This window comes from Electrophorus electricus, chromosome 13 (assembly GCF_041902795.1).
Source record: "Electrophorus electricus isolate QZ-2024a chromosome 13, ASM4190279v1, whole genome shotgun sequence".
In the NCBI taxonomy this organism is placed as follows: Eukaryota; Metazoa; Chordata; class Actinopteri; order Gymnotiformes; family Gymnotidae; genus Electrophorus; species Electrophorus electricus.
In genome coordinates, this window is record NC_137509.1 from 15,288,247 (window position 1) to 15,304,463 (window position 16,217).

The following is a 16,217-nucleotide window of genomic DNA, read 5'->3' on the forward strand; positions in this document are numbered from 1 at the left end:
CCAGAGGGCATGGCAATATGGAAGCACACACAGACACACACACACATGAGGGGGTAGGGGCCATACCGTGACAGAGCACCCTCTCAGGGTGCAACTCCCGGTGCGCCAGCCTACCGGGCTGCGGCCCTGAGACCAACACCAAAAGGCGACGTCGGAGGACCAGACAACCCGCCATGGGCCAGTGCGAGCAGGGCAGCGCGGGGAAGGACAGGGACTAAGACGATGATAGATACAGGGACACACACACTAACGGGCACGGGCACAGATACAAATGGGAACAAGGTGACCGGTACATTTAGCATAATAGGGACAGACACGGTGACTGGGACAGGCACATGAACAACACCACACACATTCAATAGTCCAGGGAAGGGGGAAGGAACCCCAAGCTGTCCCCCAATCATCAGCTGGGTCGAAGACTGACTAGCCTGGCATGAAGTGTCCCTTGCCAGCCTAGCTGGCGGCAACTGTCCTGGTTCTGGTATTGGTGCCGCTGCCTTTTTGCCTGCATGATGCTTCGGCATAGGTGCATGCCCTCTGGAGCTCTTCGCCTCAGGTGAGGGAGTGTCCTTATCCGACAATGGTGCTTCCCTGCTACCCACCCGGGTGAGCCTGCTCGCACCTGGGTGGCGTGACCTGGGCGGTGCCTTGGGTGCTGGAGGCTCCTTGCTTTCTGAGCTTTTGGCGTCACGTGGGAGGGAAGATCCCTATGAGGGTACTCTTCTACCTCCATTGGAGCTTCATCCTTACAATCGGAACCCCTATTTGACTGCAGACAGACATCACTGCACTCCTCTGTCTCTCCGTAATCTGTGTCTCCTCTATGATCGTCCAGGTAAGGGTCATAGGACCCAGCAGAGTCCATATCTGAGTACCACTCCTCTTTGTCCAGCTGTTCTCCGTAGGGCTCCGCACCGTCCAATCCCAGCCCATACACAGGGCCCCCCCAAAATCGATCAGCGGGTTCCTCCCTCCCGGTAGCTCCAGGAAGCGAGGCCAGGATGAGGGAAGGTCTTACTGCTGGAACGTAGGGGTCCACAGAGTCTGACTCTGAGGAGGACTGGAAATCATTATACCAGTCCCAGTGATCCACCGGGGTTCTGTATGACTCCCCTGCTTCCACACCTGGAGTCAGGTGAGTGCCCAAGAACACAGGAGACTTCGCTGCACGTGCTGTGGGAGGGTGTTGACTTTCCTCCCCATCTTCTTCTTGCGTTTCCCAGGCATCCTTGGTCGGTCGGTGTTTCTGTAACATTTAAGGAGGATGCGGGGACAAGGCACGTTAAACAGAACATACGTTTTAATAAAAAGCACAACTCAATACACACACAAACACACTACGTGGGTCAAACACTGACAACTTTGACGATATGACACGGGACTTATATACACTCATGACAATTAGACACAACAAGGATCAGGTGCACAACACAAGAGGGCGTGGCAATACAGACACACACACAGACACACACAGACACACACACGAGGGGGGGAGAGGTCGTACCGTGACATTAACTTAATTAATCTAAGTAATTTTAGAGTATGTGGTAATTTATTTTGGTTTTTAATTTAGGAGATGTTTAGTTTCAAATATTTAATATTTATGATTATAGTGAGCACAAGTACAATCCAAGATGGAAATAAACAGCAGGCAGGGGTTTGTTACCAGATCCAAACAAACAGCTAAATGAAGGCTAATCCAAAGTGGAGACTATATAGTCTGTATAGTCCAGACCAAAAGAGTGATTACCTGGCAAAAGTGTAAAAAGATAATCCAGTAATGTATAGTCTCAGACAAAGAAGCAAATTTCATTACACAAACAAGGTAGTACATGAATACATGCTCAGTAAGCTGACAATACATAGGCAATAGCTCGCAATGAGGTAATGCTAGAAACAGGCCTAAATAGTGGTTCATTAGAGGCAGGTACATCAATTTAGTACGTGAAAGATGTGGTGTCTCTTGTGGTGTCCCAGAGGATTGGAAGTAGAGTCCTGTTTTGACACTGTGATAAACATTTGAGGCAACAAGCAAGTAAAGTCCACTTTACTTAAAACCTTTAAAAACAGCTCAGCAACAGCAACCAAAAATTCCACAATTTTGATTTTTATCAAGATCTGTCTTCTCCACAATCACTGGAGTGTAGAATAGAAAAAAGCAGAATAAAAAAAACCCTTTCTGGAATATCAAGACATATCCTATTTCTCCTAAATCTTTTCAAAACTCATTTAATAGGTTTTCATAACACTACTTAATGTTTAAACAAACTGTTTGATGAACCTAATTTTCCACTCACCCTAGAGCCAAATTCATGAACAAATATATTTTTCTTTTTTTTTGGTGATGTGTTGTTACAAAAACTGTTTGTGGTCTTTTGTGACTATTGGTTTCTAGTGTTTGATAGTAATGTTAGCCTTGCAGTTTCAGTTCTAAACTAAACTAGCAAAACCTGGACTTCAAATGTGTTGACTGATCAACTACTACTAGAATACATTCTGAAAATTTGATTTTTGGCTTAAATGGTCCTTTATAAATCATGAGAAATGGTGTTTTGATATCTTATATTGATTTAGGTTATATATCCAAGGTCTCTAGGACTATATGAAACATTTCATACTAATAATATTTTCAAGTGTTTTATGATTACATTGTTTATATCCTCATGTCATGCATGTCTATCAGATCATGTTATAGTACCTTAATTAAACAGTATCATGCTAAGATGTTTTATTTATGATTAATATATGTCTTGATAAAATAAATAGGGTGACAGAAAAATAGAGAAAGGAGAAAAAAAGCCCATGAATGAAATGGGCTGAAATGTCTCTCACATTCTGTAAGCTTCCTCATCAGGGAACAGACATGTGGATCAATAGCCAAAGACCTTTTCCGGACAGGCTGTCTGGTCCTCTTGCTCATTACTTTGTCTCTGCTTGCATTTGATCCCCTCTCTGGGTTGAGCTTAAAGAAATGTATGAGGGGAAAAATTAAACATACACTATTATGGACAAAAAATGAAAAGAGAACATTGGCAAATTAACGTATGCTTACTGATGTTAAATTTACACTTTGGTGGGGCACAGACAATGGCAATCCGGCTTGCACCCATAGATTGTGTAACTCTTTTAGTTTTGAAACTATAGCCATCAATCTAGCTGACCCATAGCACCAAACAGAATGTCATACTGACTGCACTCAGTATGAGTGTATCCTTTCATTCATCCCTTCATCCTCCCATAGGAACCCATTCATTTTATAACTCCTTACGCGGAAAAAATAGAACAACTACATTTGCTGTACTGACTGAACTATGCCAAATCACCAAATTGCTCTTCATACTGATGCACTCATCTATCCACACATCTATCCTTTCATTCATCCCTCCTTCCATCCTCCCAATACACATATAATTTAATTTACCACATTAAACCATGTGTGTATTGTGGAAAGATGTTATTAATGCTTGTAGGGTTTGCAGGGTGATGCTGATGATCAGGTCTGGAAACTTGAGCATGAGAAGGTGGTAACAGTAATCAAGATCTTGAATGTTTAGTCTTAGCATAAGGGTCGGAATATCTGATTGTGACAGGCAGTGCTCAACCGTTTCTTTGTTTCTTTGTCAAACAACTTGAATGAAGAAACGCAACTTTTACCGACACTCTTAGTTAAAAAAACAGTAGCAAAACAACCAGATCTACAGATCCTATCATTTTTATAATGCCAGCTTATTTATTTAAGTCTTAATTTCATGTTACGTTCACAAGATATTCTAAACCTAAGGCTCCTAGACATATTTCTCTGTGAGCTAGTAAACATGCACAACCCACAAAACCTTTTTGATCAGTAGTGGTGGATATGAAAATGTAAAGAAAAAGAGCTATGCATTTGCTTACCTGATTCTTTCTAATGGTTTTCAATGAATACTGTATGAAAATAAACCACCAATCAATCAATAACCTGAGCTGGTCTTGGTCTAACTCAATACACCGTAATATATAAGGAATTATGTCATGAGACCTGAAAACATCAGAGATGAACAGGGGGGAAGTTTCTAAAGATTTTAAAATTAGGGTGATCAAGCTGGTGGACATTCCCTTAACAACCCGTGGCTTGCATATATATTTTGTCTAAAGTATTTATCTTAGATATGATCTCCAAACCTAATGTTAACTACAGCTAGATTTCAAGGACAATGTCACATTTGTTAATCAGAGATTATGGAAGATTATGGAAGTACACAAAATTGGTATTTAGTGGCATGGAGCATTAAAAATGTACTTTATAACAACACAAAGTCATAACTCGACTTGGCAGATTTTATATAAGTGATGTGATGGTTTCTCCTCTCTAGTAGTCTCTGCCTAGCAGTCATGGCCACTGCATGGCTTTTGTTTTTAATCTTTTATAGTTCCACATGCTTTGTGTTTTGGTTTCTGTGCCATGCCCCTGCACAGGTATCCCGTGTTCCCCTTTTATTTGCTGTGCCACCTGAAAAGCTTTTGCAAAACTATTGCAAAGTGGTACACTCTGGTATGGCCAAATCATACAATGGGGCAGTGGCAGCTCAGTGGTTAAGGTAGTTGACTTGTAATCGGATGGTTGCTGGTTAAAGCCCCACCGCTGCCTCTGTTGGGCCCCTGACAAAGGCCCTTAACCCTCAGTTGTTCAAGTTGTACCTAGTCATAATTGTAAGTGGCTTTGGATAAAAGCATGTTTTGAAGGGGACCTTGATTAAAGGTGATTGGTACATTGCCAATTTTTTTGATGGCCAATGGATTATCCAACTGACATTTGCAGCATGGTACATGCCTCTGATGTACACCACAAATGCCTAGCAAATAGAAATGGAACGTTAACCACTTGTCTTGTCCCAAATACCTGACCATTAGATTAGGCTTGAAAAACAGAAAAAGCCTAGTGAGTAACAGCTTCCTGGGTGGAAATGCCTTGTTGATGAGTGGGGTCACACAAGAATGGCTAGACTGGTTCAAACTGACAGAAAGATATCTCAAATAACTACTCTTTATATCCATGGTAAGCAGGAAAGCATCTCACAACACCACTGAACACTGAGGCAGATGGGATACAACAGCAAAAGCTCACTATGCTACATCTATTCATGTCAGCATAGAACAGGAATGCATTTCTTGTGTAGGTCTTTCACTCTGGCATGCAATTTTTTCAATGTCTCTCCATTTGGAACCAACTTTGAATGGAAATTGAGTCTGTAGCTTTCTTTGTTGATCTTGTATTTTTGTAAAACAGCATCTTTCACTCTCTTGTAGTCATTAGAGTGCTCACAGTCAATGTGTGGTGATGTACACTGCTCGGGTTTTCTCACACAACAGTGGGATGAAGTCTAGAGTCCAGTCCTTATAAGGTCATTTACAGGTTTGTGAATTATCCTTTCAAAGGTTTTCAGGTAATGTTCTATGTCATCATTTTTTGGGAGGGGGAACATCTTGGGGCCTATCCAGCCCATATAGAATGGGTGTAGGTTGAAGTTGTAGTGTTGCTCAAACTGATGGTGCAGTGTCCGCCAACTATGATGCTGCTACAAAATGTATCTGTTCAGCCTTTCCTCTCTTGCTTGCTGGGCATCCAATTTCTCAGTTGATTACTGAACTGGGACACCATGTTCTCTTTTCCTGTATATGTAACTGTGTTCTCTTTTCCAGTATGTGTTTATATATATATATATATATATATATATATATATATATATATATATATATATATATATATATATATATATATATATATATATATATATAATGTACAGCTCCAGACAAAAATGAGACCACTCTGATTTTTTCTTAAATCAGCATCTCCACATGTACAGCATTCAAGTGTATGTTGAATTCCTTTTCAGACTCACCACATTCTACTTAATGAGATGCTAACAAAATCCTATTCTAAACCACTGCTGCTGTCATCACTATTCTCTTGTTATAGAACCAGCTGGATGAGAAAAGAAGTGCTAGGACTACCCAAAAAGTAAGTGTACTCAAAATACAGCTACAGATCACACCAAAAGAGTTGATAAGAAAGGTCCTTAATGAGGAAAAGAAGGGTTCAATTGTAGCTTTACTGTTAGAGGGATACAGTGAGTGTCAGCTTGTTTCTATCTTGAAAATTTCATAAATTATGGTTTATAAGAACTGGGTGAAGTAACAACCACATGGGACAACAACAGCTACAGACTTGCAGAGATCGAAAAAATGACTCTCTACTGACCATGATGATCACCACCTCATTCAAATGTCACTTAACAACCGTAAGATGACATCAAGTGACCTACAAACAGAATGGCATGCAGCGGCTGGGCTGAGTTGCACAGTTTTGCAAAAGACCATAAGGATTGGACCATAGAGGATTGGAGTAAGGTCATCTTCTCTGATCAGTGCAATTTTCAGCTTTGTCCAACACCTGGCCATGTAATGGTTACACAGAGACCTGGAAAGGCAGAGTGTTTTGCACACACACTGTGAAATTTGGTGATGATCTAGGGGTGTTTCAGCAAGGCTGGAATCGGGCAGATTTGTCTTTGTGAAGGACACATGAATCAAGCCACTTACAAAACTGCTGGAAGAAAACTTGCTTCCTTCTGCTCTGACAGTGTTCCCCAAATCTGATTGTGTTTTTTCAACAGGACAATGCTTCATGTCACACAGCCAGGTCAATCAAAGTGTGGATGAGGGACCACCAGATCAAGACCCTATCATGGCCAGCCCAATCTCCAGACCTGAACCGCACTGAAAACCTCTGTAATGTGATCAAGAGAAAGATGGATGGTCACAAGCCATCAAACAAAGCCAAGCTCCTGGAATTTCTGTGCCAAGAGTGGAGTAAAGTTACCCAACAGCAACGTGAAAGACTTGTTGAAAGCATGCCAAGACGCACCAAATAATGATTTCTTGACTCATCCTATGTTGAAATATTAGTACTGTGTTGTTTATAAATGAATATGAGCTTGTTTTCTTTGCATTATTTCTGTAACTATTGCTATTTTGACCATTAGTTATTTTCATAAAAGAACATGCTCTAAAATACAATATTTTTATCTGGAATTTGAAAGAAATGTTGCCAGTATTTTATAGAATAAAACAAAAATGCTCAGCCTGGTCAAGCACATAGCCATCAATTGTAAAACTAAAAACTAAAGAAACTGATAATTTTGTAGTGGTCTGTTACTTTTTTTCCAGAGTTGTGTATATACACATCACTTCCCTTCTCCATGGGTCAACATAAAAGGGAAACAGCACTGAACATAAAAATAGCCTGCTTGCTGATGTGGTAAGTCACCTTTCTCAATTTTAACATTGACAATACATTTTTAGGCAAGACAGTTTAAAAAATGAATTCTGCATCAATCTCTACTTTTATTTTTGGTTTCACATTAAGATTTTTCTTGTTGGTGTTGAGGGTTCTCCCACTCCCTCAAGGATGAGGTTGGCCTCTTCCTCTTCCAAATGCTTTGGAACTCCTTCAGCTGCTGCAAGAATACTACAGCTTCTGCTATCTCAGTAGATTTCATCAAAATCTATGCCATGACTCTTCCACCTAATAGAGAAGATTGCACTATAGATTTCCTCCCTGATTCTACAGACTCCCCACAGTCAAGTTTGCCCATTGTTATGCTTAGGAAACAAGGCCATGGAGGAGTATGTAAGAGAAACACTGGCTCAGACTGTCCGAGTCCCCAGCATTCACCATATTCAGTGGAGTCAGTGACATTCTGTAGAACAAAAGACAGGAAGAGGCCATTCAGCACAATGTGAGACCATTTGAAGTGAATTACTGGTACACTCAAATACACGTGTTGCCAGACACATAATTTTCTATGGGTTTTCATAGCTGTATATATTTTATTACAATGAAACTTATGTATAGATTCAGTGCAATAAATATATCAAGAATTGCTGCACTGGATCCATAGCTGTTGGAGCTTGGTTTTGTCAACAGTTGTCACCTGATATGATGCATCTGAAATTGACAAGAAAATATACTAATATACTATACTTATTAAATACTAATAATTTAGTGAAATGGAAACAGAAAAATCACCAGAAAATGAGAGTGATTTAAAAAAATACAAATGCAGCTAGGTTTTTAAGGACATATATGACCCAGCCCCTCATTGTCATACAACCAATTAAACACTGTGATGTCAGTATCCTTTGAAGTTCTCACTAGTCATTATTCTGTGCAAATGATTACATGGGCAGAGTTAAAGGATTATTCCACCAAATCTTTATACAAAGAGCATGTAAGTGGAACAAATTTGTTTTGTGCATGCCTCTCTGAAAACAAATGCATCTCTTAAGTACTGGAATGATATGAATGGTGACCATCAGAATAATCAAGTATTTAAGATTTTATGTGGATATTTTAAAAGTGAAATTACAGACTAAGGTTAAACTGTTTAGAGGATCTGTCTTTGGATTCTACCAGTCTATTAATATGATATTGTTGTTAAACACACTAGCATAAATTCACTTTCATAAACATATATTTCTACAAAAAATGTTTTTCTTCCAGACTTCATTGAAAAATGAGGTTCCTCTTCTTGATTATATACCTTTACTCAGACTGCTTTTGTAAGTTAGATTTTCTGTTTTAGTTTTTCATATGATTACAGTGTCCTTTTCATTTAATTTTTATGCATATATTGTCTTTGCATTTTTAGATGCACAATGTCAAGTGGTGGTGGTTATGCAAAAGGACCCTCTAATAATGGCTGAACTTGGAGCCAATGTGACAATTCTTTGCAATTATTCCTCCAAATTTATGAATACAGTTTCATGGTACAAGCAGACTATCAGAATGAGACCACTACTAGTTGCAGACTCTCAGCGTTACTCAAAAGAAGCCACATTTTATAATGATTTTGACAAAAACCATTATATTGTACAAACTGAAGAAAGCAGTTGTGCTTTGAGCATTGTGAAAACAGAGCAGTCTGACTCAGCGACGTACTACTGTACTGTGGCTTTTATGAATATTATTACTTTTGGAGATGGAACCGTTTTGGTGATCAAAGATTCTGAATGTTAGTCACACTTTCAACCCAACTGCTAATGCAGAAATATGAATTTTAATTGGATTTTATTGCAGATATTTATTATCAGACATTTTTGATCAAGGACGTTTTATTTGGTAATATTTTATGTTACACATTAGTTGATTATTTCTTTGTTAAAGTTATTTATTGCTTCTAATGCATTACTTTTTAAGGTGCACATTATTCCAGCCACACACTTCTTCAGCAGCCTATGTCAGAGCCAGTTCATCCAGGAAACTCTGTGACTCTGCAGTGTACAGTCCTCACTGAGATCTGTGCCGGAAGACACAGCGTCTATTGGTTCAGACATGGTTCAGAAGAGTCTCAACCAGGAATTATTTATATTAACGGACACAGCAAGGGTCAAGGTCAGAAGAGCTCTGCAGCTGACTCTCCTGCAGAGAGCTGTGTGTATGAGCTCACAAAGAGGAATCTCAGCCTCTCTGATGCTGGGACTTACTACTGTGCTGTGGCTCTTTGTGGAGAGATACTGTTTGGGAATGGAACTACACTGTTCTTCAATGGTAAGGATTGCAATATAATATCAGGTGAAAAAAAGCAAACCCTAGATCAACATCCAATTACTACTACTTGGTGTTTTAACACCATGTTAGAGAGATTAAGCATATTAGATATTATACTTAGAGATGTACTATCTAATACTTAGCATACTTATAGAAAATTATAGATATTTATAGACTACTATAAAATACTGAGTAGGGATAAAGTTGTAAGTTTATTTAAATGCAACTATTGTTATGCTTCATGCATGTTTTGGTTTTTGCTCATCATGCAAATATAAAAACCTAATATTAATATGATCAAAATATGTATGTCTAAAAATGGAAATACAGTTAACTGTAGGAAAAAAGCAATATATTATCAGATGCCTAACTAAAAATTTACTCTTTGAAAGTCCAGTCCACTGAAGTTTGTGCCACTAAGTACCTGCCAACCGATCACTCTTGAGTGCCCCTAGGTTAAATAAACACAAATAAGCTCATAGTTCCTTCTTCTATGCCATCTGCACTTTAGCTTGAGTTCTCAGAAGTCTTCCTGTTTTCACTATTCCACAGTCACTCTTCATACATTGCCACAAGCATCAACTGAAAGTATTTCTGCACCAGTCAAATAAAAATATAAAAGGTGGACTTAGATCACTTAAGAAAAGTAGCCAACAATGGTTGTTTATATGTGTGGTTAGTTGTGCAGGTCAGTGAATCAGAAATAATCAGAATAAGAAGTATGCCTTGAGAGCAAAATCAAACTTCCTAAATGCAGACATGTAGAAAAATAGTATTTTCTATTTAAATCTGTATCTTAACTGAACTTTTTTTTAGAACCCAAAATGGAGACATGGAAATTCCCTGTCTTAGCACTTGCATCAGCAAATATCATAACTGTAACTGTGGTTATAATGCTAATCAGAATGTTACAAAAGTATCGACAAAAAGGTATGGATTTGTCAAGTTTTCTTATATTTCTTATATTTGAACATAAAAATCCAGTATCTCTAAATGTGAAATTACAGTTAATTATACTTTCTGATTATTTTCAAGACTCTTTAACTGCTCAAACAATACAAGTGAATCAGGTAAGTATTAATTTCTGAATTGCCACAGAATTAAATTGATGTTTTTCAAATCTCTCAATCAATAAACCTACTTTAAAAAAGTGGTCTCTCACTGTATGACACAGAATGTACATTTGAAAGCTGACAACTAAACTTTTGCGTTGTTATGAATTTTATTTTATTTTATGGCTCTTGCAGGTTGATGAGAAGGATTCCTTGAATTATGCTGCTTTAAGTTTTTCTCCTGATCCGGCATCTTCAAAAAAATCACGAGCAAAGCCCATTAAAGACAAATCTGTGTATGCACAAGTCAGACTGTGAAAACTGTAGGTTTGATTTTACTTATAAGTAAGCATGTAAATACACCAGTTACAAATCTGGTAAAACTTGTCCAAATACACTTGTACAAATGAAAACATAAAATTCCTTACAATAAAAATGTTTTTATTGCAGCTTAATTTTTAGAGTTCACAAGTCAGTATATAAATATGTTGATTCAGCATATGTATCACTCTCACTAATTTCCCCAGGTCTTTGCTTTATGTTTGTGTGTGTGTATTCTCATTGATATGAAACCAACATAAAAACAGTTTCAAAACATTTTAAATACTCACTAGCCACTTACTTTTCATGTTTTACAGTGTTTAACCGTTGTGTTGTCTTAAGGATCAAAAATGACCCGCCACCACATTTAACTGCAGAGAAAACCCCTTTAATGATCTTTTTTCAACATGAAATTTGATGACTTTTCCTACAGTGTCTCCAAGATTGGAAGAAGTGAAAAATATTGTTTATATTTCCATGAAAGCTGTACACCTCCAGGGTACAAAGATTGTTCTAGGGTCATTTTTGACCCACCAGTTATAAAATCATTTATATTTCACAAAAACCACAAAATCACACAAGCATGTTCACACACACACACACACACACACACACACACACACACACACACACACACACACAATGAGAAATTGAAATTATGTGCTACTGATAGAACTTTCTAACTTTCTACAACTTTCTTGTGCAAGAGGAGCTATGACCCCACAAATGTATCAAGTTCAGAGATTAAATAAAAACAAATTCAGATAAAATAAACTAAATTTCAGACAAAATAAACATTTCTTGAAAGCATTGTTTACTAAAGGGGAATGCAGTGAAAGGCTATAAAAGGTACAGCAATTGACAGTAGCCACACGTTTCAGTGCCCAATAGCTCATAGATCTGATTTTTTCAGATGTTCAGGAAGAACAAGAGCTCAATGATTTAGAAAAGGTATCTGAAGAAGAGGATGGGGAGGAATACAACCCAGAGCACGATGAATCATCTTCAGATGAAGAAGAAATCCCCCAAGTTAACAGAGAGACATTTTTGTCAAAAAATGGCAAAATAACATGGTCCCTGTTACCATATGGCATACATGGCAGGGAGGCAGCTCAAATTGTCATAAAGATGACCCCAGGGCCACTAGATATGCAGCTGCTCATGCCCATGACATCCCTTCAGCATTCTACATGTATATCACACCAGTGATCAAAAAAGAATCATCCTGGAATGATAAATTTGGAAGGTTTCTGTAAATATGGGGACATCTGAAAAAAAAAGGACCTGCCAGCCTACAGATCGCTGCTAATTTTAGCAGGTGTTTATAGGTCATGAGGTGAGGCTACATCTAGTCTCTGGGACGCAAAGAGTGGACGGGCGATTTTTCATGCCGCAATGTCACTAAAAGTGTTTCACGCTTTTTTCATGAATGCTGGGAGAAAAATGGGAGATTGATATGTTGTAGTTGAACTTCTCACTGTATGGTGCATAAGAAAATATCACTATGTTGACAAAAAATGTTGATGACTGCAATTGTTTCCTTTCAGTACAATGCATTAGAAACTACTTTCTGCACATTCTGCTATATAATTGCCATCTCTTACTAAAATGTTAATGTTTACACCTATGCAGAACCTTAAATAAAAATGATAATGCATCTCTACTTTAGTGTACACAAAAGAATATAGCAGGTGTACTGTAATAAAAATTAGTGGTGGCCACTGATTAAATACAGTCTTTCTGCAATGTGAAAAGAGAAAACTCAAATATTCATAAAGACAAACTTGTATGAAGGTTGCTTCTTCAAGCAAAGTAGATTGGGGGTTTAAAACTCAATTCAGCTATTTTATTTTAGGGGGTTAGTGAAGGTGGGTCATATTTGACCCTTAGGACATGGTGTGTATACAGAATATTAAGACAACACGAGGGTTAAAATGATGTTTAAATAGCAAGATATAAAATATAACTTCAATGTCTTGATAGAACATCATGCTTCTGTTTTAATATAATCTGTTTAGAAACAGGATGTACTACTGTCAGATCGAGTGTGTGACATGTGCAGGGAGGGAACGAGATGCAAGCCCACATTCAGAATGTCTATATTCTCCATAATACAACAAACACAAAGCAGAGGAGTGAATGAAAAAAGAAGCAAAGCACTTACATAAACTCTCAAGGCACTGGGCCACAGTTGATTAACCATTCCTGTGGGCTTGAATAGAGAGAGACCAAAATATAAATGAGGGACAGGTGCATGTAATCAATAATTAGGAGACTGCGGAAGGTATGGTGTGTGTGGGAGTGCGTGTGCCTGTTGGCATGTCCCTCGGGCTGGATGCCTGGTGCACTATGACAAAGTGAACAATGGAGTGATTTGCAGATAAGTATAAAACTATAACAGTATTAATGATCAATATTGATCTGAAGTCAGCATAAAATGCACCAGCAATAGTGTTTTCCTTAGATATGTCATTTGAACTCTCTCCACACCAAATTGCTGATTGCATGTGCTGTAATGTTTCCAATTAATTTCTCATTATTTAATAAGCGTAGAACAGTTTTCCCCATTCTAGACCTTGGAAACCCCCCCAAAAGGCCACATTTCTCTGTAAACCCTAGTGATTGTTGTGTGTGAAATTTCCAGTAAGTCAGCAATTTCTGAAATACTTAAACCAGCCTATCTAGTACCAACAACTTTGCCATATTCAAAATCACTTAAATCACCTTTCTTCCCCATTCTGATGCTTGGTTTGAACTTCAGCATGTCATCTTGACCATGTCTACATGCCTAAATGCATTAAATTGCTGCTGTGTGATTGTCTGATTACATATTTGCATTAATAAGCAGTTGAACAGGTGTAACTAATAACGTAATTGGTGTATATGGTTTCGTGGATCTGAAGAAGGCGTATGTCTATGTGTCAAATTATGCTCTGTGGGAGGTGTTTTGGGAGTACAGGGTGTCTGGGTCACTGATGTAGTCCATTTGATTTTTCTACTTTCACGGTGTCATTTGTTACACATTCTCAGCATTAAGCCAGTGTTGTATTTCTGGTTCTCTTGTATGAAGAATGTCTTCAGTACACACTTGAGTTGTTTGCAGATCATTGTGAAGCACTCAGTATAAATGCAATTCCTCCACATTGAACGAAGCTAGTCAAGATCATTTGAGAATCTATTAAGGATTCAGTGGTCACCTCCCACTGAAGGTATATCAGACATGGCCACCTGGAAGGAGGTCTTCATGTAGACCCTGGACCCCTGGCATTAAATTATTTGGCAGGCCCAGGTGTTCCTAGGAGTAGATGGAGGCACATGGCACATGGAGTAGATGGCTGAAGACACAAGGGGTTCTCTGCTCACCAGATTTCCTCTGCAACTCTGAAATAATTTAAGTGTAGAAGAAGATGAATATTGATTAGATGAAGATCAAAATATCAGAAAGTTGTGAAATGGTTCTACTTCACACACAATACACACACATTTTGCAGGCTAATTTTAAGTGAATGTCTTTGATCCAAACTAATGATTGTCATACATACACATATACTGTAATGAGGCAGGATCAGCCAGATGCTTTCAGATAATAGAGGGTGAGATTTTAATGATGGGTGGATAATCCAAAACATAGTTTTAATGAGAGACATATAAGCTAGAAACAGACAAGCCAATGTCAAACCAGAAGAGTATAATTACCAAACCAAAGGAACACTGGGAGCAGGGTCAAAGACATTCTGGATGAAAACAAATAAAAACAATCCAAAGAGCAAACAAATGCAAATTGGCAGAATGCATTAACAGAATCAAGGGAAACAAAATGAGTCAATACACAAATGGGAACAATACACAAAGAAAAATTTCTGATAACAAGGCAACAGGTTGCAATGTCAATGAAGAAACCCAGATTTATTATACAAATATAATATTATACATATAAATGAGGAGCAGGTGGAACCAATCAGTACTCCAGAGAAGATCATGCTGAGAACATCATCTGATTCGCTGATTGCTGGGTGTGGAGATCCTCAAGACTTATATGGAGATTATTGGAAATGGTATGGGCCCTGAGTGCTTTGCTTGTTGGCTTGGGCTACAGGGCTGGAGGGCTGTGTGACTGTCACATATACACCGTATTTTCGGATCATAGATTTTATCTTGTTGCAGCAGATACAATATTTGAAACCACTTCCCTTCCCTTTGTCCTCTTCCCATTCCTTTTTGAAAATGTTAATGAGGAATAGTTCAGTACTCCTGGATCTTCCACCTACATGAAAATTGGTAATGGAAAATTAAAATTAGCATGAAAATTAAGAAATTAAAATGAGCATGAAATAACACACACACACTATATATATATATATATATATATATATATATATATATATATATATATAAATTCTTTTATGGCATTGAACCACATTTGCCTCCAATGTACAGGCAAAGGTGCAGGCATGTGTGGCTGAACTGGCAATGCTAATTGTCATATGTTGTCTGCAAATTGCCAGCCAACTTCTCTAAGGGCCACATCTACCACAGGAAATGTTTTGATGATTTGTCTTTGGTCCTGGACCATTTATTTTATACCTTTTGGATGCTGTCTTTACAGTTTTTCAAATTTCAGAAAATTCTCAGTATGCTCAACACATACAAAGCATGTGTGGAATTGGAATGGCTGTTGTATCTGTAGTTATAAATGTATAAATGATAAGGGAGGGCCCATATCTTACATAAGGTCAGGGTTTCTATTTGTTTGATTACTGTGTGTATTTGCATTAAGCCAGGTTTACACTGTCTGATTTCATAGGTTTTATAATTGTGTTACATGTCAGACTGTACAAGATCATGCCAGTAAAAACTTTTCTATGCCAAACAGTGTGATATTGTTTTTGAAGTTTGTAACACTTGGAGTTAGGGCTATTTAAGTTGCACTCCAACCCAGATGAGCAGGGCTTTGGGACAGGTAGAGAGAAGCCTATGAAGCACGTGGTGGAGACGTGAGCTGGACTCACTCAGTTAATATAAACCTGTTGGTTTATTCACCACGTGACATAGGCTCACTCCTGGAGTATAGTAGACAGCTCATACATGAGTTGTAAACATATCCAAAGCTTGTAATGTGTTACTAAAGAAATAAACAATAACAATGAAGAGCTGGGTCCAGCAATATCCACCATGTACAGTATAAAACCAAAAAGTCTTCTGCGTGGCCTACGTGCAAACGCCTTTTATGAAAAACGTAACTTAAGGGGACAGTA

General features: G+C 38.2%; 1 protein-coding gene across 1 annotated transcript; it reads left to right on the forward strand.

Annotated features, from left to right (window-relative positions):
• Positions 1-9,200: 9,200 nt before the first annotated feature.
• LOC145643505 (uncharacterized) lies at positions 9,201-11,234 on the forward strand. Its single transcript, XM_081694955.1, has 4 exons — positions 9,201-9,589; positions 10,406-10,519; positions 10,625-10,659; positions 10,837-11,234. Exons 1-4 carry the CDS (start codon positions 9,277-9,279, stop codon positions 10,957-10,959), a joined length of 585 nt encoding a protein of 194 aa, XP_081551081.1. The 5' UTR covers positions 9,201-9,276; the 3' UTR covers positions 10,960-11,234.
• The last annotated feature ends 4,983 nt before the right edge of the window (positions 11,235-16,217 follow it).

Coding starts and splice junctions, on each gene's coding strand:
- LOC145643505 (XM_081694955.1), top strand. CDS start 9,277: ATGTCAGAGCCAGTTCATCCAGGAAACTCTGTGACTCTGCAGTGTACA. Junction 9,590..10,405: donor AACTACACTGTTCTTCAATG/GTAAGGATTGCA, acceptor ACTTTTTTTTAG/AACCCAAAATGGAGACATGG. Junction 10,520..10,624: donor ACAAAAGTATCGACAAAAAG/GTATGGATTTGT, acceptor ATTATTTTCAAG/ACTCTTTAACTGCTCAAACA.